Source organism: Somniosus microcephalus, chromosome 1 (genome assembly GCF_052327205.1).
Source record: "Somniosus microcephalus isolate GS21.2 chromosome 1, FLI_Smic_1.0, whole genome shotgun sequence".
Lineage (NCBI taxonomy): Eukaryota > Metazoa > Chordata > Chondrichthyes > Squaliformes > Somniosidae > Somniosus > Somniosus microcephalus.
The window spans coordinates 409927399-409952009 of record NC_140987.1 but is presented as its reverse complement, the minus strand read 5'-3'; the positions used below and the strand labels follow the sequence as shown (position 1 = coordinate 409952009).

Genomic DNA, 24611 nt, shown 5'->3' with positions numbered 1-24611 from the left:
TGGCTTCGACCTTCAATAACGTCGTCTGAGGTGCTGCCGAGTTGCAGGTAAGTTCATTTCTTACTCGTCGCCAGTATTATGTCCGTGTATAATTGAGACACGGACTGCAGGAGTTGATTATAACAAGTCTTTACTGAATGGAGACAACCTGGAAACTGAAACTACAGAAGCCTGCTAGGGCCTTTTATACAGGGGTGGTCACTGCCGGTACTGCAGTCTGAGACCAGTTATTCCCTTAAAGGTACATACACAACAGAAACTGTTGTAAATCTACAGTGTGCCATTGCTTCTGGTCACTTATCCATTTATTGGTTCATAAATCTGTTTGGCAGTCTATAGCTGAAGCCATGGTCTAGTGAAGTCAAGGAAGATCATGTGAGGGAACATGATATAATCAGTAGCCAAAATACAGTACAGGAAACTTTCTTTTATCCGGCACGGACGGGACCGACGTGGTGCCGGTTCATCAACAATTCCGGATAATCGAACGCTATAGTAAAAGATACGGAGCTGAGAGCTCCGTATAAAGCAACAAACCCTGTTGCTTAGCAACAGGTTTGCGTGGGTTTACTCCGGGTGCTCCGGTTTCCTCCCACAGTCCAAAGATGTGCGGGTTAGGTTGATTGGCTATGATAAATTGACCCTTAGTGTTAGGGGGATTAAATACGTGGGGATAGGGTGGGATATGTGTTGGTGTAGGGGTTACGGGGATCGGGTGGGATATGTGTCGGTGCAGGCTCGATGGGCCGAAATGGCCTCTATCTGCACTGTGTGGTTTCTGTGATTTTCTGTGATTTTCTGTGAAAACAATGGCCACAAGTTGCAAGCATCTCTGTAGCTTAGCAACAGCTGCAGCCACACCCTTGCACAGCAACACATGGAGCAAGGCAAGTAATAAAAGTTACCTGAATCTACTCCTGAATTTTGCCGGTTAACTGACATTTCCAGTTATTTAGGGGCCGGTTAATTGAAAGTTTCCTGTAACTAAGGTTTTCTATTTGATCTCTGGCTTCACTACAAATTACCTTCATATTGAGTAGATAGGTAAAGGCACACTCTACGTCAATGGGATGAGGGTTTGTTTATGGGAGTGGTCGGAGATGCTGAGGCAAAGAAAAATATTTAGAGTAAAAATACAAAACTGTAACAGCTACACTTTGTCTAGCACTCCAGGACTGGAGAGGGGAAAAATCAATTAGGTCTTGTTCCTGATCACTATCCAGTAACTCAGCTGAAAAGTACCCATTTATGGACATTATTAAGTGAGATCAGGATCAGGTTTGGCGGCAATGACTCCCGTGATCAAATAGTCTGTTGACCAGCCATCGTGGGCTGCACTTAGGGAAACCAACCCTAGGGATCGCCTGCAACAAAGAAGGTAAGTAACTTACCTGAATGTGGAACTGGGAGTAGCAGGAGTGCTCCTCTTGACACCACATTTAAAGAGCGGGGGCCTTTGCTGGCCACCGCTACCCCGCCCCAACCCCCCAACCTCCATGGCTACCAATCCCGCACCCCAGTCTGAGCTCTACCTCCCCAGCCTGATCTCTATTCCTCCAGCCTGATCACTAGTCCGCTGACCCTATCTATCTCCCCACAACTGGCCCGCGATCTATCTCCCCTCCGGCCTCCAAGTTCTCCCCTCTCCTGTGCACCGATCCCCCTGAACTGATCCTCACTTAGCTGAGAGGCACTGCAGCATTCTTAGCACCTCGCCAGCTTGATGTTAATGGGGTCTGAGGCCCAATATCGGGGGCGCCTTGGGCCTCCCCATTCAGGCGCAGGGGAGATTGTACAAGGTCTATGGGAAGAACAGGCTTGATGGAATGAATGTGCTTTTCTTGTTCCATATTTTATCATGTTCCCTGTAATTATAGAATTTAAATGAATTGCTGAGTACAACATTTAGCTTTGGTTCGACTAGAGATTTAATTGTTTTCTTGTTTAATGCTCCAGCAGGTCAGATGATAAACTGACAGTGCACTTCATCAATCGAGATAATGAAAAATTAACTGCAGTGGCAAAGGAAGGTGAAAGTCTGCTTGATGTTGTGATCAACCACAACTTAGATATTGATGGATTTGGTGAGTGTCCAAAATACAGAATGTCAATCTCATACATTACTTGTATTCATATTTCAGACAGTCAATGGGCTAAGTTGTCTGTGCAGTTTTCAAAGCTGTACTTCATGCAATTTTCTCTTCTCCTGCTCTGAAGGCGCTGATTTCTGCTGAGATACGGTTCCACTGGCAACAATTGTCCTCCAGTACTTTGCCTTAGTGACCATCCTTCCTGCTTGAGACATAGCAGTGAATGCCACCAGGCATCCCACCATAGATCAGGCTTGGCTGTGTTGCTCTCCATGATCAAATAGCCGGCTGACATTCCTTGTACAGGCTTATAGATGAATAAAGGCCACCTTGGTAAGGTACTGGAGAGCTGGCAGTGCCTGCGGAACTATGCCTTAGCAAGATCAGAGCCTTCAGGAGGGAGGGCGGGAAGAAAGCAAAGTAAATCTAACTTTTGTTATTGCTGCAGGTGCCTGTGAAGGAACCCTGGCTTGTTCAACATGCCACATAATCTTTGACAAGGAGATTTTTGAAAATTTGGATGCGATCGCAGATGAAGAATTGGACATGTTGGATTTAGCCTTTGGACTGACTAACACGTAAGAACTGCTTTTCCAGCTAAGATTGTGTTCTAGCTGTAAGTCTATTGTGTATAATTGCAGTCAAATTCCTTTCAACTACAATGTTTTTTTTAACAACATCCCCCCTCCCCTCCACCAAAGGCACTGAAGGACAGCTTCATGGGGTTCACTAGCTGCCTTGTACTTTACCCAGGTAGTTCTTCTTCATGTGTGAGCCCAGAGAATGAGTGACAGCACATTATTCAACCATGGAGGGATCATAGCTGAGCCAGGCCCTGTCAACCGACATCCAAACATTTTTCCAGTAGGAATCACTGGATAACAATCAGGATCATAAGATAGTTTATGTTGAGGAAGGCCATTTAGCCCATCCATTCAGAAAAAAACCTACAGTGCCCTCATCACAGCACCTGACTGTTTGCTTCTTAAATGATTCAACAAGAACACAGGCTGAATGTTTTGCTCTCCTGGGGCCAGGGATAGTGAGGCACGTACCTCTACCCACCAGCTGATCAGCTCATTCAACACAGGCTGGGAGTTGAAACCAGAATCTTCTGCTTTTTGTGGTTTTCACATATGGCTTTAGCCACCTGAGTTATTCGGGGCTATAGAGAAAACAACCTAAACGAATGGCCCTGTGTTTCCTCCAGTGTAATTCCGATGGGAGTCCAGTGCAACCCACCTGAAAAAGGCAGGGGCCTAGAAATTCATCTCGGGCGGTGGCTCAACGCGGGCGGTATTGAATCGGCCGCCTGTTATGCTCAGTGCCTGGTATTCAGCTCCGTTGACTGCAGTGGAACTGACTATCAGGCGCTGCGTGTAACAGGTGGCCGATCCGATACCGCCCGGTTTGTACCACCGCCTGAGACGAATTTCTAGGCCAGGGACTCAGTCACGCTGAGTTCTTTGCCGACTCCAGTCTTTCTCGGTTGCCTTATTCATTTTTCCCTTTTCCCATCCTGTTCAGAATCCACTGTTTTCCCCTTCTGACATTAAGTGCTTTGATATGTCTTGCTGCACCTGAAGAGCACTTGTTGTTGCTTACTGGCAATGTCACTTAGAGAGACCACGGATGGCTGATGTGCATAGTGAATAAATGTCATACTGATGCAGTGTGTGGTGCTCCTAAGAGGTTAGGACATAGCAGAGGGGGCTTCACTGTACATCTAGCTCATACTAAAACTGAGCTGAGAATACTCAATGCTGACACTAGCTGTATGAAATGCAAAGCCTTATGTTTCCCAGTACTAACATCCCTCACCTTGATAAGCATAAAAAATAGAAACTTGGACCACCCTGTGTGCTACTTTAGCTTATATTAGCAGATGAAATTCACCCTTGTCCTTTCAAGTAGTATTAAAGGTCAATGACTGTTGAGGGACCTTGAAGCTATCTCTGCAGCACTATTTCAAAGGGAATGCTAATAGACAAGAGCTCCCACATGGAAGAAAACTGACTCATTCTAGAAATGTCCTCTCGGTCAGCTGAAAGCAGCAAAATGCCAGTGTCTAGAGCATGACTGGATCCATTTGATCTGTGAGCATCACAAGGACCACAGATGTGAGCAGAGTCTTTCATGTGAGCGAATTGAGCCTAGTGCTGCACTATTACTATCTCAATATCCTACTTATTATATATACATCCACTGCAATTATTGTGAGGAGATGTCTAAACGCAAAATGTAAATAGTGCTTAATGTGCTCATTTTGGTTGTTCCCATGCTGAAGAGAATCGTAATCAGTTTTCCTACATTTCCGCTTCTCCTGAAGGCCGTAAGGTCCGCGGCACCCGATGCCCTCCAGTATTTTGCCTAAGTGGTTATTGTTCATGTGAAACCTGACAGTGAGTGTCAGCAGGCTATTCTACTGTGGGAATATCACAGCCAAGCCAAATTGTGTCCTTACCTGATGCATAATATTAAAGTTTAACTGCCATTTGATGGCATTGAGCAGAGCTCTGTGAAAGCATAGATGTACCCAACTCAGACTATGTAACCTGAGTCTGTCGCTTTCACATTGTTCTCAGCTATGTGCATTTATCAACCAATTCAGAAATATTGGGCTGTCTAAGAAAGATCTGATCAGGATCTGAGAATACTGATAAATGTGCTGGTGGTACTGAAAGCTGTAGAACAACCCCAACCAGAATATTTACTTTGTGACTCATTTGGTCAAGTAAAGATCAGAAGCTTTTATTTTAAATGAGATGTGACCTTCAGCATTTTAGATCAGATATTTTTGCCATGAAATTATTTCTGCTTCGAGATCAATCTTTGCACTTTTGCATCAGATAAAATCTAGACATACCTAATTCAAAGTATAACAGTCCCTAAAGTCCAGCCACCAATTCTGGCTAAATGACAGCCTTTTGACAAATCCAGAACTGGACAAGGGGCAAGATCAGGTGGGATCACGGTTTGTGTTCTTTGCTGGTGATAAAAATTAGTTGAACCTTAGTAGCCTCAATAATGAACAAACAGTATAAAAAGACCAGGCTAGTGCGAGCAAGCACTGAGTGCGAGTCAGCAGAGAGTGCTGTGAGTTTGGGTAAGTGTGTGAGTTAGGGTAAGTGGGGTGTTAGGTGCTCTTTTCAAACTTCAACTCTGTGGGTTGTAGTTAATAAGGCCTTTCTGGTGCAGAGTGACTGTTGGTAAACCATTTAACTGGTGTAATTAGAGGGATTGATTTAAATTAAATCCAATTAATTAAAGGGGATACTAGCATCTATAATCGGGCAGAGGGTGTCCATAACTAACAATAAAAAATTTAATTAATTACATAGAATAGAGCAGGTGATGTGTTACTGTTGCGAGATGTGGGAGCCGGTGAACCCCATTGAGGCTCATGGTGATTACGTCTGTGACAAGTGTCTGCTGCTACAGGAACTCCAGCTCCGTGTTGATGAGCTGGAGTCTGAGCTTCAGACACTGCGACACATCAGGGAGGGGGAGAAGTACCTGGACTCTGTGTATCAGGAGGTGATCACACCTATGAAGTTAATTAATTCAGATGTAGCCCATGGTCAGGGACAGGACAGTGTGACTACGAGTGAGGCACGTACGGGGATCCAGGAGGTAGAGCTGGAGGAGCCGCAGCCCTTGCTCTTGTCCAGCAGGTTCGAGGTTCTTACTCCCTGTGGGGACGGGAGCAGGGACTGCAGGGAGGATGAGCAACCTGGCCACAGCACCGTGGAATGGGGGGCCATTCAAGAGGGGGGAGTAACTCAAGAGGGGGGAGTAACTAGAAATGTTGGTGGTAGGGGATAGTATTATTAGGGGGATAGATAGAGTTCTCTGCAGCCGAGAGCGAGAGTCCCGAAGGCTGTGTTGCCTACCTGGTGCCAGGGTTAAGGACATCTTCTCTGGGCTGGAAAGAAACTTGCAGTGGGAAGGGGTGGATCCAGTTGTCGTGGTCCATGTTGGTACAAACGACGTAGATAGGACTAGGAAGCTGGCTCTGTTAAAGGAGTATGAACAGCTAGGAGTCAAATTAAAAAACAGAACCTCAACGGTTTTTACCTGAGCCACGAGCGAATTTGGCTAGGACAAATAAAATTAGAGAGTTAAATGCGTGGCTCAAAGACTGGTGTGGGAGAAATGGGTTTTGCTTCCTGGGACACTGGCACCAGTACTGGGGCAGGAGGGAGCTGTTCCGTTGGGATGGGCTTCACTTGGCCAGTGCTGGGACTAGAGTCCTGGCGAATCATATAACTAGGGCTGTAGAGAGGGCTTTAAACTAACTAGTGCGGGGGAGGTTCCTAGAGAGCAAATAATAAAAATGACAACAGAGAAGGTCATAGACTTAGGTAGCAGTGGGGAAATTAAAAACCAGAGCGTGTCAGGAAGGGGCAGAAGGTATGGAGTAAAAGGTAAAGTAATAAAAAGGGTAAAAGCAGGAACTAAGTGTCACAAAACATATTTGAAAGTTCTCTATCTGAATGCACGTAGCATTCGTAACAAAATAGACGAGTTAATGGCACAAATAACTACATATGGGTATGATCTTGTGGCCATTACAGAAACATGGCTGCAGGGTGACAATGCCTGGGAATTAAACATACCAGGTTATTTAACGATCAGGAAGGACCGGCAGGAAGGAAGGGGAGGTGGGGTGGCTATGTTAATAAAGGAAGGAATCACTGTAATACAGAGAAATTATGTTGGGTCAAAAGATCAGGATAATGAAACAGTTTGGGTGGAGGTAAGGAATAATAAGGGGAGAAAAACACTAGTGGGCGTAGTCTATAGGCCTCCGAACAGTTGCAACTATGCTGGATGGAGTATCAATCAGGAAATAGTTGAGGCTTGTAATAAGGGAACATCTATAATTATGGGGGATTTTAACTATCATATTAATTAGACAAATCAAATTGGGCAGGGCTGCCTTGAGGATGAGTTCATTGAGTGTATTAGGGATGGGTTTCTTGAGCAGTATGTAACTGAACCGACCAGGGGGCAAGCAACCTTAGATCTGGTCCTGTGTAACGAGACAGGATTAATAAAAAATGTCCGAGTAAAGGATCCCCTTGGAATGAGTGACCATAACATGGTTGAATTCCATATTCAATTAGAGGGTGAGAAGGTTGGATCTCAAACAAGCGTGCTAAGCTTGAATAAAGGAAACTATGAAGGTATGAGAGTGGAATTGAGTAGAGTGGATTGGGAAAATAGATTAAAGGGTAAGACGATACATGATCAGTGGTGTACATTTAAGGAGTTATTTTACAACTTCCAAAAAATATATATTCCACTGAGAAGAAAAGGGTGTAAAAGAAAAGACAGCCATCCGTGGCTAAGTAAAGAAATTAAGGATAGTATTCGACTAAAAACAAGGGCATATAAGGTAGCCAAATCTAGTGGGAGGATAGAGGATTGGGAAAACTTTAAAAGACAGCAAAAAATAACAAAAAGATTGATTAAGAAAGGGAAGATAGATTATGAAAGTAAATTAGCAAAAAATATAAAAACAGATAGTAAGAGTTTTTATAGTTATATAAAAAGAAAAAGGGTGGCTAAAGTAAATGTTGGTCCCTTAGAGGATGAGACCGGGAAATTAATGGTGGGAAATATGGAGATGGCAAAAACACTGAATGAATATTTTGTCTCAGTCTTTACAGTAGAAGACACTAAGAATATCTCAACACTGGACAAACAGGGGGCTATAGGGGGGGAGGAGCTAAACATGATCAAAATCACTAAGGAAGTGGTACTCGGTAAAATAATGGGACTCAAGGCGGATAAATCACCTGGACCTGATGGCTTACATCCTAGGGTCTTGAGGGAAGTGGCGGTAGGGATTGTGGATGCATTGGTAATAATTTTCCAAAACTCCCTGGACTCAGCAAAGGTCCCAGCAGACTGGAAAACTGCTAATGTAACACCCTTATTTAAAAAGGGCAGTAGACAGAAGGCTGGAAACTATAGACTGGTTAGCCTAACATCTGTGGTAGGTAAAATTTTGGAGTCCATTATTAAGGAGACAGTAACAGGACATTTGGATAATCATCATTTAATAGGACAAAGTCAGCATGGTTCTATGAAGGGGAAGTCATGTTTGACAAATTTGCTGGAGTTCTTTGAGGAAGTAACATATAGGGTGGATAAAGGGGAACCAGTGGATGTAGTGTATTTAGACTTCCAAAAGGCATTTGACAAGGTGCCACACAAAAGATTATTGCTTAAGATAAAAAATCACGGGATTGGGGGTAATATTCTGGCATGGATAGAGGATTGGCTATCTAACAGAAGGCAGAGAGTTGGGATAAATGGTTCATTCTCAGAATGGCAATCAGTAACTAGTAGTGTTCCGCAGGGGTCGGTGCTGGGTCCCCAACTCTTTACAATCTATATTAACGATTTGGAGGAGGGGACCGAGTGTAACATATCAAAGTTTGCAGATGATACTAAGATGGGAGGGAAAGTAGTGAGTGAGGAGGACATAAAAAATCTGCAAGGGGACATAGACAGGCTAAGTAAGTGGGCAGAGATTTGGCAGATGGAATACAATACTGGAAAGTGTGAGGTTATGCACTTTGGCAGGAAAAATCGTAGAGCAAGCTATTATCTTAATGGCAAGAAATTGAAAGTACTGAAGTACAAAGGGATCTGGGGGTCCTGGTGCACGAAACTCAAAAGGTTAGTATGCAGGTGCAGCAAGTGATTAAGAAGGCCAATGGAATGTTGGCTTTCATTGCTAGGGGGATAAATTATAAAAATAGGGAGGTATTGCTTCAGTTGTACAAGGTATTGGTGAGACCGCACCTGGAATACTGCATACAGTTTTAGTGTCCATACTTAAGAAAAGACATACTTGCTCTCGAGTCAGTACAAAGAAGGTTCACTCGGTTAATCCCGGGGATGAGGGGATGGACATATGAGGAGAGGTTGAGTAGATTGGGACTCTACTCATTGGAGTTCAGATGAATGCGAGGCGATCTTATTGAAACATATAAGATTGTGAAGGGGTTGGATCGGGTGGATGCGGGGAGGATGTTCCCGATGATGGGTGAAACTAGAACTAGGGGGCATAGTCTTAGAATAAGAGGCTGCTCTTTCAAAACTGAGATGAGGAGGAACTACTTCACTCAGAGGGTGGTAGGCCCATGGAATATGCTGCCCCAAAAAGCTGTAGAAGCTACATCATTACATAAATTTAAAACAGAAATAGACAGTTTCCTAGAAGTAAAGGGAATTAAGGGTTACAGGGAGCGGGCAGGAATTTGGACATGAGTCTAGGTTCGGATCGGTCATGGCCCTGTGGGTAGCGGAGCGGGCCCAGGGGCCGTGTAGCCTGATCCTGCTCCTATTTCGTGTGTCTAATTCTGTTAGATTCAGGAGATGGTTCTGTGATAGTAGATTGGCGGTTAGGATCAGATCAGCCATGATCTTATTAAATGGTGGAGCAGGGCCGAGGGGCCGATTGGCCTACTCCTGCTCCTATTTCTTATGTTCTTATGTTCTCATTCCCTCAAGAGGAGAAAACATTTTTTTTAATGTTCTCACAGCACTAACCATTCTCATTTCCAGATCCCGCCTGGGTTGTCAGATTTGTCTAAAGAAGTCTTTGGATGGAATAACTGTGAAGGTACCAAAGGAAGTGTCTGATGTCAGAACATCAGTCGATGCAAAAGAACAGTGATGTGGAACATTTTACAATGCCAACATATCTTGGCAGAAATCCTGTTATAGAAGAGACAACACTACGCCACACTATATTAAGAAACTTTAACTAGTTCTCAGTAAAGTCTAACCGTGGCATTGCCAATGAAGATGTCAGTGATGGACGGGACTTGTAATGGATAAACATTAAACTGATTTGATAGTGACATCATAACAAAGTACAGTAGACCAATCCCGGTAGAAATTTACTGTTTCTTTTTGTAAAGTTTGTGCTCAGGAAGTGATATAGGGAGTGAAACACTATCCCTTTCTTCAGCCAGTATCAACAACAAGCATCTCCAGGTCAAGCCATATAGCTCAATTTAGATACAGAGTAAAGCTTATAGGGGTACGGTAGCATAGTGGTTATGTTACTGGACTAATAATCCAGAGGCCCGGACGAATAATCCAGTGACCTGAGTTCAAATCCCATGACGGCAGCAGGGGAATTTAAATTCAGTTAATTAAATCTGGAATAAAAAGCTTGTATCAGTAATGATGACCACTGGATTGTTGTACAAAACCCATCTGGTTCACTAATGGAAGAAAATATATGTGACTCCAGACCCACAGCAATGTGGTTTGACTCTTAACTGCTCTCTGCGGTTCAAGAAGGCGGATCATCACCACCAAGGGCAATTAGGGATGGACAATAAATGCCAGCCTTCCCAGCGACGCCCACATCCCATGAACGAATAAAAAAAAACAGCCATAATCTCAGAAGAACAATGCCTACTGCAGCAATATTACTATTTTCACCAGGAACAGTGTTTATCTTGCAGGGGCCCTGTGCAAAGATTCGGTTCGGGGCCCTTACATTTTACTAGACAATAATCCTGAATACTGCCTACTCAAACTGGTGTCAAATACGCACATGTACAATTGTGAAAAGGCATGTTTGCAATAGGTAATTACATAAATATAGTTGACAAAATGATCAGGGATCAACTATTGCCTTTCACTGGATCTGCTCGGGCCCCTGTGCAATTGCATGGGTTGCACGGTCCCAACCACACCACCCCCCTCCCACCCCACCTCACCTCGCTCTTATTTCCACGTCCTACAGCAACTAATCTGTGACCTCGGAAAAGAGATTGCCACATAAGTAACAAATTAGGTGCAGTTCTGTGGTGTGGGCTGAGATGGCCCAAACTCATTTCACAGCTAGCTTCAAAGGAAACATTCATCCCGTCAGTCTGAAATGGCTTTGAGCCCAGATCCCAGAGGTGAAAGGTTAGTGTCTATATCACCGCACCATTATGTGCCCTAAGGAAATATTGTTATTTTATAACTCTGTACATCATAGGCCTGATTCTTTCAACAGGAAACAGTGACTGCAAGTTATAAATGTGGCTTAAGGTTAGTGGGTCAAAAGCCGATTCTGTGCCTCCAGTGACAGTCACTGTTCTCATTCTCAGTTTCTCGCTCCCCTCCCCCACTTAGTACCTGATATGTAACACGGAGCCCACAAAGTTTGGCTCTTCCTCACTTCTGTGAATTAGTGCACTCTGTTCTTAGACATTAAGGAGATTTTAAGAGAAAAATTTGGACACTTTACCAACGATATTGTCCATCCTTATCTGAAGCTTTGTGTGGCGACCAGTTTTGCTGTTTATGTTCTGCCAGGAGTCACTGGACAGTAACCAGGAAAGCTAACTGATTTTTCTCCCTCCCTAGTTTAGGGACCCTGAAGGTAATAGTAGTACCCAATTGTTATGCAGGAGTGATCAGCTAACTTAGCATTGACTGGAAATTGAACCTAGGACCTTCTGGGTTGTATGGTACTAGCTTTACCAGCATAGGGCATGCGGCTGTCATAATCTTCATTCTAAATTTATCTGGATGCAGATGTAAAATTTAACATTCTACTATAATACAGGCCCAAATAATTAGGCCATATTTTAGCTCAGTGGTAGCACTCTCACATCTGAGTCAGAAGTGATGGGTTCAACTGCCACAGCAGAGATTTAGCACATAATTTGGCACTGAGAGATGTAGATGTTAAAATGAGGCCCTGTCTGCCTGCTCAGGTGGACGTGAAAAGTCCCATGGTACTACTAGAAGGTGAGCAGGGGAGTTCTCCTGGTGTCCTGACTAACTTTTATTCCTCAATCAACAGCAATAAAACATATTGGCCCAGATTTTATGGTCAGCGGCAAAGGAATAGCGCTCTTCAGGGGGAAGGATCGACAAGCAACGTAACCAGCCTTATTATAAACAAAACAGGAAAAGAGCATAGTAAGGGAGGGAGGACATTGATGGCAAGGGAATAAATAGAGTTATAGAACAGGAGTCTAAAAAGATGGTTAAACATAAAGTGAGAGGAAATTCTATTAAAAATGAGTTAAACTGTCTGTACAGCAATGCACACAGTGTCCATAATAAAACAGGGGAACTGGAGGCAATCATGCGTTGCAAGGAATCAGATATAGAAGGGATTACTGTGACATGGCTACAGAAAAAAACAGGACTGGGAATTAAACATTGCAGGGTATAATATATTTAGAAAAGATAGAGAGGGAAAAAGCTGTACTTATTAGGGATAACGTAATGGCAGTAGAAAAAAGTGACACAGCTATCAGCAAGACAAAAATAGAATCCATATGGTTAGAGATAAAAGATAATAAAGGATCAATCACACTAATAGGTGTAGTCTACAGACCACCTAATAGTGGAAGGGTGGTGGAGGAAGAAATATGAAGACAAATTAGGGAAATGAGTAAAAAATATAGAATAATAATCATGGGGGATTTCAACTACCCTGATATTAATTGGACAGATGAGGTAGGTAAAGGGGATAAGGGAATGGAGTTCCTACAATTTGTACAGGACTCCTTTCTAACCCAATATGTAAAAAGCCCAACAAGGGAGGATTCACTATTGGATCTAGTAATGGGGAATGAACCAGAGCAGATAAGAGAAGTAAAATTGGGGAACATCTAGGCAATAGTGACCATAATATAATATGCTTTAAGGTGATAATTGAGAAGGACATAAGTATGACAAAAAACAGGGTAATAGATTGGAGAAAAGCTGATTTTGAGGGGCTGAGAATAGAACATGGGAAAATAAAATGGGCAACAATATTGACAAACAACGATGTAGAACAGCAATGGGAAACATTTGAAATGGCGTTCAACAGAGTGCAGGAACAATATATTCCGCTAAAAGGAAAGAACAAATTAAACACTAATGAGACTCCATGGATGAATAAAGTCATAAGGGAACAATTGAGTGTAAGGAAAGAGGCATACATTAAGTACATGGACTGCAGGGGAAAGAATGATAAGGGAGAATATGAAGAGATTAGGAGAGAAATCAAAAAACAATTAGGAAGGCAAAGAGGAACTATGAAATTAAATTATCAAGGAGCATAAAACAAAATAGTAAAATATTTTACAGGCGCATCAATAAAAAAGGAGGGTTGGGATGGAAATAGGGCCATTAAGGGATAGACAGGACAATACCACAGGTAACGATAGAGTGATGGCAGAAACATTAAATTATTATTTTGCTTCAGTATTTACCAGGGAGATAGAACAGGTGGACATGACATTGATGAGATTAGTAATGAGATAAGTGCATTTAAAATAAAAAAAGGGGATATATTAAATAAACTAATCAAACTCAAAGAGAATAAAACCCCTGGTCCGGATGGATTGCATCCACACATTTTAAAAGAATCTAGGGAAGAGATAGCAGAGTCATTACTACACATATTTAATAATTCATTAGAAAAAGGTGTAGTGCTAGAGGACTGGTGGATAGCTAACATAATACCTATATTTAAGAAGGGGGATAGAACATATCCAGGGAATTATAGACCAGTCAGCTTAACATCGGTGGTAGGAAAAATAATAGAATCCCTATTAAAGGAGAAAATAGAAGAACATCTAGAAACCAAAAACATAGTAATGAATAGTCAGCATGGATTTCAAAAGGGAAAGTCTTGCTTGACTAAACTCATTGAATTTTTTGAAGAGGTAACAGAGAGAGTAGACAATGGTAATGCAGTAGATGTAATTTATCTAGATTTTCAAAAGGCCTTTGATAAGTAAGGTACCCCATAATAGACCGATAAACAAGGTCAGAGAATGCAGAGTCAAGGGACAAGTAGCAGAATGGATAGCTAGCTGGCTTCAAGACAGAAAGCAGAGAGTAGGGGTAAAAGGTAGCTATTCACAGTGGCAGGAGGTGGGTAGTGGTGTTCCACAAGGATCAGTGCTGGGACCACTGCTGTTCACAATTTACATTAATGATTTAGACTTTAGAATCAAAAACACAATTTCTAAATTTGCAGATGACACCAAATTGGGGGGGATAGTCAATACTGAGGAGGACTGCAACAAATTACTGGAGGACATTAATAAACTTGCAGAATAGGCATATAATTGGCAAATGAAGTTCAACACAGATAAATGTGAGGTATTACATTTTGGTAGGAAGAATAGGGTCACTTATTACTTGGAGGGTGCGAGTCTAGGTGGGGTAGAGGAAAAAAGGGATCTCGGAGTACAAATACACAAATCACTAAAAGTTGTGACACAGTTGCAAGGCCATAAAAAAACAAACCAAGCACGGGTTTATTTCTAGAGGGATAGAATTGAAAAGTAGGGAAGTTATGCTAAGCCTGTATCGAACCTTGGTTAAACCACACTTAGAGTACTGAGTACAGTTCTGGGTGCCATACTATAAAAGGGATATAAAGGCACTGGAGAGGGTGCAGAGAAGATTTACAAGGATAATACCAGAAATGCGAGGGTGTACATATCAGGAAAGGATGAACAGGCTGGGTCTCTTTTCTCTTGAAAAAAGAAGGCTGAATGGGTGACCTAATAGAGGTCTATAAAATTATGAAAGGCTTTGATAGAGTGGATATAGAGAGAATGTTTCCACTTGTGGGGAAGAGCATAACTAGAGGCCACCAATATAAGATAGTCACCAAGAAATCCAATAGGGAATTCAGAAGAAACTTCTTTACCCAAAGAGTGGTGAGAATGTGGAACTCGCTACCATAGGGGGTGGTTGAAGCGAATAGTATTGATGCATTTAAGGGGAGGCTAGATAAGCATATGAGGGAGAAGGGAATAGAGGGTTATGCTGATAGATTTAGATGAGGAAAGACAGGAGGAGGCTTGAGTGGAGCATAAACGCCAGCATGGACTGGTTGAGCTGAATAGCCTGTTTCTGTGCCGTATATCCTATGTAATCCTATGTCGTTCACCTCGCTGACAGCTGCCCACAAAGTTTTTGCAGGCTTTAGAGCGGAGACTTGCTCCAATCTTCTAAAGGAATGAGACTCCACACTTGTAAAATTAATTTTTCAGGGCCAGAGAAGTTGTTCGGCAGTAATTATCATTTATCACACCATTAAAAACTCACTTACTCCTGAATGCAACAATCCTAACTTTTTCAGCCGTCTTTAGTGAGGAACTAGTGGGCAAGAACAGCAAATTCAAGCTGTTGCATTCATTTCAGTGCCGGGTCTATCGGAAAGAACTGTTACAGCGCACCCTGTGGAGGAGTAGGGTATCTCTGACAGTAACCTCTGGATTTCCACATTTAACTGCGCATGTGCAGATGCCAGAAGTTGTTGTCTGATTTACCCTGTTATAACGGTGAGTGCTGTCAGCCTCACCATTATTCTTATTACAAAATCCGGCCTATTATCTAGTCACTTATCTCATTGCTATATATGGGACCTTGCTGTGTACAAATTGGCTGCTGTCTTTGCCTACCTTACAACAGTGACTGCACTTCAAAAGTACTTAATTGGCAGTGAAGTGCTTTGGGACGTCCTGAGGATGTGAAAGGCACCGTATAAATGTTAGTTCTTTCTTACTCTTTCATCTATACTTGGTCATTTAATAATGTTTAAAATTTAGGCAGACAGTTTCAACACTAGAGCTGTGCTTACTGAATATAATGAAAACTTTCATTAAAAGCTGTGTTGCCAGAAGCTGTCTTTAACCTTCTTCTGAGAATGACATATGCATAAAGAGAAAAGAGCAAAAAGACTTACTGACGCTGATGTTAGGAATTATGCAACGATCCTAAGACAAGTTTTGAGCACTGGTGTCTAAGAATAAGCAGGAAACACAGAAATGCAGCTAGTTCCTGCTGACTAAAAGGACTGTAAGTGAAGTTTCCATCTGTCCAATTTTCTGTGGGCATTCTGGAAATTCATAAAAGGTAAACCAGACACCAAAATCTGTTCTCTAAAACAGAAGTCTGTTTATTTCACTGACTCCAAAGATGTGGAGATATTAATTCAAAAGGCTTACAATGAATTTTCAGCACCAAATAAACAAATATCAAAATTCAGGCCATGGCCCCAGCTCAATATTCCGGGGTACAGAATCTTCAGGCGAGACAGAGGGGGAGGTATAAGAGGAGGGGGTGTCGCAATATTAATTAAGGAGTCAATTACTGCAGTAAGGAGGGATGATATATTAGCAGGGTCCTCTAATGAGGCCATATGGGTGGAGCTTAAAAACAAAAAGGGGGCAAGCACTTTGCTGGGAGTGTACTATAGGCCTCCAAACAGTCAGGGGGAGATAGAGGAACAGATATGTAGGCAAATCTCAGAGAAATGTGCAAATAATAGGGTAATAATAATGGGGGATTTCAACTTCCCCAATATTAACTGGGATAGTCAGAGTGTGAAAGGCTCAGAGGGTGTAGAATTCTTAAAGTGCATCCAGGAGAGCTTTTTGAGCCAGCATGTAGAAAGTCCTACAAGAGAGGGGGCGGTACTGGACCTAATTCTCGGGAATGTGGCCGGCCAAGTGGAAAAAGTGCTAGTAGGTGAGCACTTTGGTGATAGTGACCATAATATGGTAAGATTTAAGGTGGCCATGGAAAAGGACAGGGATGGGCCGGAAATAAAGGTTCTAAATTGGGGGAAGGCCGATTTTAATAGGATAAGGCAGGATCTGGCCAAAATGGACTGGGATCAGCTACTTGTAGGAAAATCCGCATCGGAGCAATGGGAGGCTTTCAGAAGGGAGATTGAGAACATACAATGGCAACATGTTCCCGTAAAGGTCAAGGGTGGTTCCAAAAACCACAGGGAACCTTGGATGTCAGGGGATATACGGGAATGGATTAGGAAAAAAAGGAGGGCTTTTGGTAGATACAAAAGGCTAAAGACGGAGGAAGCCCTAGAGGAGTACAAAAAGTGCAGGGGGATACTTAAAAAAGAAATTAGGAGATCAAGGAGGGGCCATGAAATAACACTGGCAAGCAAAATAAAGGAAAATCCGAAGATGTTTTATAAGTATATTAAGGGTAAGAGGATAACTAGGGAAAAAATAGGGCCCATTAGGGACAAAAGTGGCAATCTGTGTGTGGAGCCGGAAGATGTAGGAGGGGTTCTGAATGAATTTTTTGCGTCTGTTTTCACTATGGAGAAGGACGATGTAGACATAGAAATAGGGCGGGGGGACTGTGATATGCTCGAACATATTAACATCGAGCGGGGGGAGGTATTGGCGGTTTTAGCTGGCCTAAAAATGGATAAATCCCCAGGCCCAGATGAAATGTATCCCAGGCTGCTGTGTGAGGCAAAGGAGGAGATTGCGGGGGCTCTAACACATATATTCAGGACCTCTCTGGCCACAGGGGATGTGCCAGAGGACTGGAGAACCGCTAATGTAGTACCATTATTCAAGAAGGGTAGTAGGGAAAAACCGGGGAACTACAGGCCAGTGAGCCTAACATCAGTGGTAGGAAAATTATTGGAAAAAATCCTGAGGGACAAAATGTGTCTCCACTTGGAGAGGCAAGGATTAATCAGGGATAGTCAACATGGCTTTGTCAAGGGAAGATCATGTCTGACTAATTTGATTGAATTTTTTGAGGGGGTGACTAGGTGTGTGGATGAGGGTAACGCAGTGGATGTGGTATACATGGATTTCAGTAAGGCCTTCGATAAAGTCCCGCACAGGAGACTGGTCAAGAAGGTAAGAGCCCATGGAATCCAGGGTGCCTTGGCACATTGGATACAAAACTGGCTTAGTGGCAGAAGGCAGAGGGTGATGGTCGAAGGTTGTTTTTGTGACTGGAAGCCTGTGGCCAGTGGGGTACCACAGGGATCGGTGCTGGGTCCCTTGCTGTTTGTGGTCTACATTAATGACTTGGATATGAATGTAAAGGGTATGATCAGTAAGTTCGCGGATGATACAAAAATTGGTAGGGTGGTAAATAGCGAGGAGGGTAGCCTCAGTCTGCAGGACGATATAGATGGGTTGGTCAGATGGGCGGAACAGTGGCAAATGGAATTTAACCCGGAAAAGTGCGAGGTGATGCACTTTGGGGGGACTAACAAGGCAAAGGAATACACAATGAATGGAAAGACCCTAGGCAAGACGGAGGGTCAGAGGGATCTGGGTGTGCAAGTACACAGATCCCTGAAGGCGGCGGAACAGGTGGATAAGGTGGTAAAAAAGGCATATGGGATACTTGCCTTCATTAGCCGAGGCATTGAATATAAGAGCAAGGAGGTTATGATGGAGCTGTATAAAACACTGGTTAGGCCACAGCTGGAATATTGTGTGCAGTTCTGGTCGCCACACTACAGGAAGGATGTGATCGCGTTAGAGAGGGTGCAGAGGAGGTTCACCAGGATGTTACCAGGGCTGGAGCGCTTCAGCTATGAAGAGAGACTGGGCAGGTTGGGTTTGTTTTCCTTGGAGCTGAGGAGGCTGAGGGGGGACATGATTGAGGTGTACAAAATTATGAGGGGCATAGATAGGATGGATGCTGAGGAGCTTTTTCCCTTAGTAGAGGGGTCGATAACTAGGGGGCATAGATTCAAGGTAAAGGGCGGGAGGTTTAGAGGGGATTTGAGAAAGAACTTTTTCACCCAGAGGGTGGTTGGAGTCTGGAACTCACTGCCTGAAAGGGTTGTGGAGGCAGAAACCCTCACAACATTTAAGAAGCATTTGGATGTGCACTTGAAATGCCATAGCATACAAGGCTACGGGCCAAATGCTGGAATATGGGATTAGATTAGACAGGGCTTGATGGCCGGCGCGGACACGATGGGCCGAAGGGCCTCTATCCGTGCTGTATTACTCTATGACTCTATGACTCTATGACCATGCCCCATTCCTACCACATTCCCACTCCCTCCCCAGGCAACCTTTGACTTGCTAACCCTGACTATAGGAACTGTGACAACATCACATGTTCAGAAAGAGTTAATTGATACCTAAACAAGCCCAAAGCCAACTGCCTTAAAAACACAAAGGCATAAAAATTCAGGGGTTTAGCGCCGGTCATTAAGGCCTGTTTTGAAGAGAAATGGCTGCCAACTCGCTTCCGGCCGCCTCCGGCGGGTCCCACAGCAGTCGCCATTTTGGGAAGGTCAATAGTACTGCTGTTGCCTGCTCTCGCTGCAGTTATTTAGATTAGGCAGATCGTAACGTCAATGAGTGTGCAACACTGATTTGATGCACGATCTGCCATTTGGTCGTCGCCGCTCCACTTACCACCCTCTCCTAACCACGACCAGCTGAGCAAGCGTTCAGGAGCAGGAAGGAGCCCCCAGCAGTGCTATTTAAAGGGATTGTGGCAGAGCCACCAAGGGACTCTTATATCGATGTACATAATTATCTGTAACAGAATGAATCGGTACCTGTATTCGTTTTACTACATGTAAATAGCGTGGTCTCTAAAGGGTTAAGACCAAACGCGATGACGTCACCACGTGGGTCACGTGACGTTCCCAACAGCGGGAAATGTGATGACGTCATGACGTCAGAGGGAGGAGCTCTCTCAGTCCTCGTGGAGCCAGCATTGAGCATAGACCTGTTTGTTAGTTCTCCTGCGTTTGATTGTTACTTCTGCAAAACAGTATTAAACTTCGTTTGGTTAACAGACTGACTCGATCTCAGCCTTTTGATTAGGAATCTGACAATTCCTACAGGATCATCAACAACTTGCAGCTGACATGCTTATTCAGTTCTACTGGCTCTGTCTAAGTTTCTGCAATTCTTGGAACTTTCTAAACTTGTTTAAAGTTACTGAGGTCACAGGGAGTGTTGCTGCAAGTGCAGATGGCCATGCTTCTCATTTAAAGGATTCTGCTCACACCACTTGCTCCCAGTCATGGGGGCTCTACTTGCAGTCCTCCTTGTGCTCGAGTATCATAGGGAGATGGAGCAGAGGCAGCGAAGAACAGGACAAGATGCTCGCAGAGGGAGGTGGAGGGCCAGGAGGGCTCTCAGCAGGAGGTTTCTGGAAGCAGATCTCCTACCTGCACTTAAGCCAGGAGCAGTGTATTAGGAGGCCCCGCTTCACCAAGGAGGTGGTTCACAGAACTCTGCCATCTCCTGCAACCAGACCTGCAGCCTCAGAGCAGGGCGACGACAACCCTCCCAGTGGCCCTCAAGGTCATGGTGGCCCTCAATTGTTTTGCCAGTGGATCCTTCCGGTCTGCAGCAGGAGACATAGCTAACATCTCGCAGCTCGCCATCCATCACTGCATCTGGGAGGTCACAGGGGCTCTCTACATCAGGAAAAGGGACTTCATTGTCTTCTGAGCAGAGAGAAGCACGCATGTAGCTTTACCAGGATAGCGGGCTTCCCTATGCTGCAGGGCGCCATCGATTGCACACACGTGGCTTTGTGGGCACTGTGTAACAATGTTAAAATTTCCCATAATCACAAAGGCTACCACTCAGTTAATGTGCAGTTGTTGTGCGACCAAGCCCAGTGCATCATGATGGTGAATGCTTGCTATCCTGGCAGCAGTCATGATGCCTTCATCCTGCTCCAGTCCGGTGTGCCAGTAATCTTCCAGCCACCACATCAAACCCGAGGGTGGCTGTTGAGAGACAAGGGATATCTGCTCTGCACCTGGCTGATGACTCTCCTCCGCAACCCCACCACTCGTGGCCAGCAATCATATAATAACAACCATGCTGCCATGAGGAACGTCATCGAGCAGACCATCGGGCTGCTCAAGCAATGGTTCTGCTGCCTTGACCGCTCGGGAGGAGCCCTCCAGTACTCACGGGAGCGGGTTTCCCAATTTGCGGTGATCTGCTGCATGCTCCACAACTTGGCCATCATGAGGGCCCATCCCTTGCTACTAGGGGTTGTGGGACCACCTCAGGAGGAGGAGGATGAGAAAGGGAGGAGGCAGGCAGCAAATCCCCATTCTAGATGGGCTGTACGTGAGCACCTCATCAGACTCCCATTCGACTGAATGAAACCCCAGATCCCCGTTGCTCACCACTTCCCCATCTTATCATCCCTCTGTCATGGAACATCACAGCACCCTCCTGGGCACAAAGCTGAATTGAGAACCACCACAAAACACACATTTCAAACAGAGTTCATAAATTTATAAAAATCCAATCACAATGACAATATCAACTATTCTAGTGTCCTAATGGAGTTGTCCATCATTTCCATCCTGGAGTAGGTTCAGGTAACTTTTATTACTTTTATTACTTTTTTTACTGTGCAAGGGTGTAGCTGTGCAAGGGTGTAGCTGCAGCTGTTGCTAAGCTACAGAGACGCTTGCAACTTGTGCCGATTGTTCTGAAGCTGTTTAACAGGGTTTGTTGCTTTATACGGAGCTCTGAGCGCCGTATCTTTTACTATAGCATTCGGTTATCCGGAATTGTTGATGAACCGGCACCACGTCGGTCCCGTCCGTGCCGGATAACAGAAAGTTTCCTGTACTGTTTTTAAATAAGTTTTGTTTTCCTGGGACATTGGAACCGGTTCTGGGGGAGGTGGGACCAGTTCAAACCGGACGGTTTGCACCTGGGCAGGGCTGGAACTAATGTCCTAGGGGGAGTGTTTGCTAGTGCTGTGGGGGAGGGGTTAAACTAAAATGGCAGGGGGTTGGGATCCTGAGCAGGGAAACAGAGGAAAGGGAAACAAGGATAAAAGCAAAAGATAGGAAGGAGAAAAACAAAAGTGGCAGTCAGAGAAATCAACGGTTTAAATCAAACATGGCCACAGTAAATAATAATTCTAATAGGTCTAAGAGCGTTAAAAAAACAAGCCTGCAGGCTTTGTGTCTTAATGCGAGGAGCATTTGTAATAAGGTGGATGAATTGGCTGCGCAAATAGAGGTAAACAAATATGATTTGGTTGCGATTACGGAAACGTGGCTCAAGGATGGCCAAGACTGGGAACTCAACATCCAGGGGTATTCGATATTCAGGAAAGATAGGCAAAAAGGAAAGGGAGGTGGGGTAGCATTATTGGTTAAAGAAGGGATTAACACAATTGTAATGAAGGATATTTGAGACCGTCTTTTTAATCAATTAGATTAGGTGAAACATAAACATTCCACACGGGTGCCCATAGGATGGTCCTGCCAGGCTAGTTATCTGTTGTTTGTAAGTTAGGGTTTTGACTTTGTTACTGTATCTTTAATTTGGCCAGTATAGCCCCAATCTATGTCATTATTACTAATAACCATATTATAATCTCCACAGATAGAATTTGGAGTTTTGTTTAGCAGAACTGCTTGTGAAGATAATTAAAAGTTAATTAGGAAAAGACATAGAGTGAAAAGAATTTGAGGAGGCTAAGGCATTTGCTAGATGAAGGTGAGATAGCCCAAACAGCTGCAAGTTGCTATGTATTTTTGAAAGGGAAAAAAAAGTATAAAGCAACAGCTATTGAACACTGAAAGCTGCGCAAAACCATAATTCATGGGAATGTAAAATAGTCAGAGAAAAGTTCACAGCAGAAAAAGGGAGTAAATCATAGACCTTACTTCTGAAGGTCAGAATGGTGAGATAGCGACTGGTTAACGTGCGACCGCTCTGGCTGGGGCCTTGTACTTGCTGGGTTAAGGAGAGAGAGTAAAACAAGATAAGATGGATTCCAATGGAGGAACCTTCAAAACAAGGATGAAGTAATGAGACCCTCTTTTGGGGAGGGCTTTCATCCAAACACCAAGACAAAGAACTTGAGCTGTCATTGGTTGATGAAGTTTTGGAGGAACCTCTATAGGTTAAACGGTCTTGTCAATAACTTGGCCTCAGGCCCACCCCTAAAAAGAGAATAAAAAGTGACACCCCAAGGGCTTTCACACAGACTGTGGAAGGGAGAGCCGAACAGAAGTTAAAAAACGTTAGTGGGAGTGGTATATAGACCTCCAAACAGTAAGGCGGAGGTTGGGGATGGCATTAAAAGGGAAATTAAAGAAGCATGCAATAAGGGCACAGCAGTCATCATGGGTGACTTTAATCTACATATAGATTGGGCCAACCAAATTAGTAACAATACTGTGGAGGAGGAATTCCTGGAGTGTTTACAGGATGGTTTCCTGGACCAATATGTCGAGGAACCAACCAGAGATCAGGCCATCTTAGACTGGGTATTATGTAACGAGAAAGGATTAATTAGCAATCTTGTACGAGGCCCCTTGGGTCGGAGTGATCATAATATGTTCGAATTCTTCATTAAGATGGAGAATGAAGTAGTTGACTCAGAGACTAGGGTCCTCAATTTAAATAAAGGAAACTACGATGGTCTGAGGAGCGAGTTGGGTAGGATTGATTGGGGAATGGCACTCAAAGGGTTGATGGTGGATAGGCAATGACAAACATTCAAAGACCGAATGGATGAGCTACAGAATTTGTTCATCCCAGTTTGGCATAAAAATAAAACCAAAAAGGTGACTCAACCGTGGCTAACAAGGGAAATTAGGGATAGCATAAGATCCAAGGAGACGACATATAAATTGGCCAGAAAAAGCAATAATCCTGAGGATTGGGAGCAGTTTAGGAGTCAGAAAGGAGGACAAAGTGATTAATTAAGAAAGGGAAAATAGAATATGAGAGTAAGCTTGCAGTGAACATAAAAACTGACTGTAAAAGCTTTTATAGATATGTGAAGAGAAAAAGATTGGTGAAGTCAAGCGTAGGTCCCTTGCAGTCAGAATCAGGGGAATTTATAATGGGGAACAAAGAAATGGAAGACCAACTAAATACATATTTTGGTTCTGTCTTCACAAAGGAGGACACAAATAACCTCCCAAAGATGCCGGGGAACATAGGGTCTGATGAAAGGGTGGAACTGAAAGAAATCAGTACAGGTAGACTATCCTTTATCCGAAAACCTCGGGACCAGCCGTGTTTCGGTTTTCGGAAAATTTCGGATTTCGGAAGGTGGGTCGTTGGGGGTCCGTGGGGGGGTCGGCGTGGGTCCGCGGGGGGGTCGGCGGGGGTCGGTGTCGGCGGGGGTCCGCGGGGGGGTCGGCATCGGCGGGGGTCCGCGGGGGGGTCGGCGGGGGTCGGGGTCGGCGGGGGTCGGGGTCGGCGGGGGTCCGCGGGGGTCGGGGTCGGCGGGGGTCCGCGGGGGGGTCCGCAGTCGTGGCTTGTCCATCGCTGCTAGCCTGGAATGCAATGAAGTTCCGCATTTCCACCAACAGGTCGTCGTGCTCGGTCGGAACAGGGGCCGGCACCGCCGCAGGCTCAGAGCTCTCGTTGCTTTCGAGCCTTTGGAAGAGAGTCAGGTGGTTCCGCGGGGGGCTTGGCGGGGGGTCGTGTGCACGACTTACGCTGACCCTCTGCTCAGCGTAAGTCGGCGGGGGTCGGGGTCGGCGGGGGTCCGCGGGGGTTGGGGTCGGCGGGGGTCGGCGGGGGGGGTCCGCGGGGGTCGGGGTCGGCGGGGGGGGTCGGCGGGGGGTCGTGCGCCACTCTGGTCATGTCGTGCGCACGACTTACGCTGAACGAAAAAACCTTCGGTTTTTAGAGGGTTTCGGTTTTCGGAAGTTCGGATAAAAGGTAGTCTACCTGTATTTGTAGGGAAATGGTGTTAGGAAAA

At 44.4% G+C, this 24611-nt stretch overlaps 1 protein-coding gene across 2 annotated transcripts in view; it reads left to right on the top strand.

Moving 5' to 3' along the window:
• Positions 1–15765, top strand: part of fdx1b (ferredoxin 1b) — a 55317-nt gene extending 39552 nt beyond the window's left edge. The window contains exons 2-4 of one of the 2 annotated variants that reach the window (XM_085998881.1): positions 1960–2084; positions 2539–2668; positions 9675–15765. In XM_085998881.1, the coding sequence (XP_085855007.1) occupies positions 1960–2084; positions 2539–2668; positions 9675–9786 (367 nt within the window). In that variant the 3' untranslated portion in view covers positions 9787–15765. Of the gene's footprint in view, positions 1–1956; positions 2085–2538; positions 2669–9674 lie in introns of both variants that reach the window. The other variant, XM_085998871.1, reaches the window with a different exon arrangement.
• The last annotated feature ends 8846 nt before the right edge of the window (positions 15766–24611 follow it).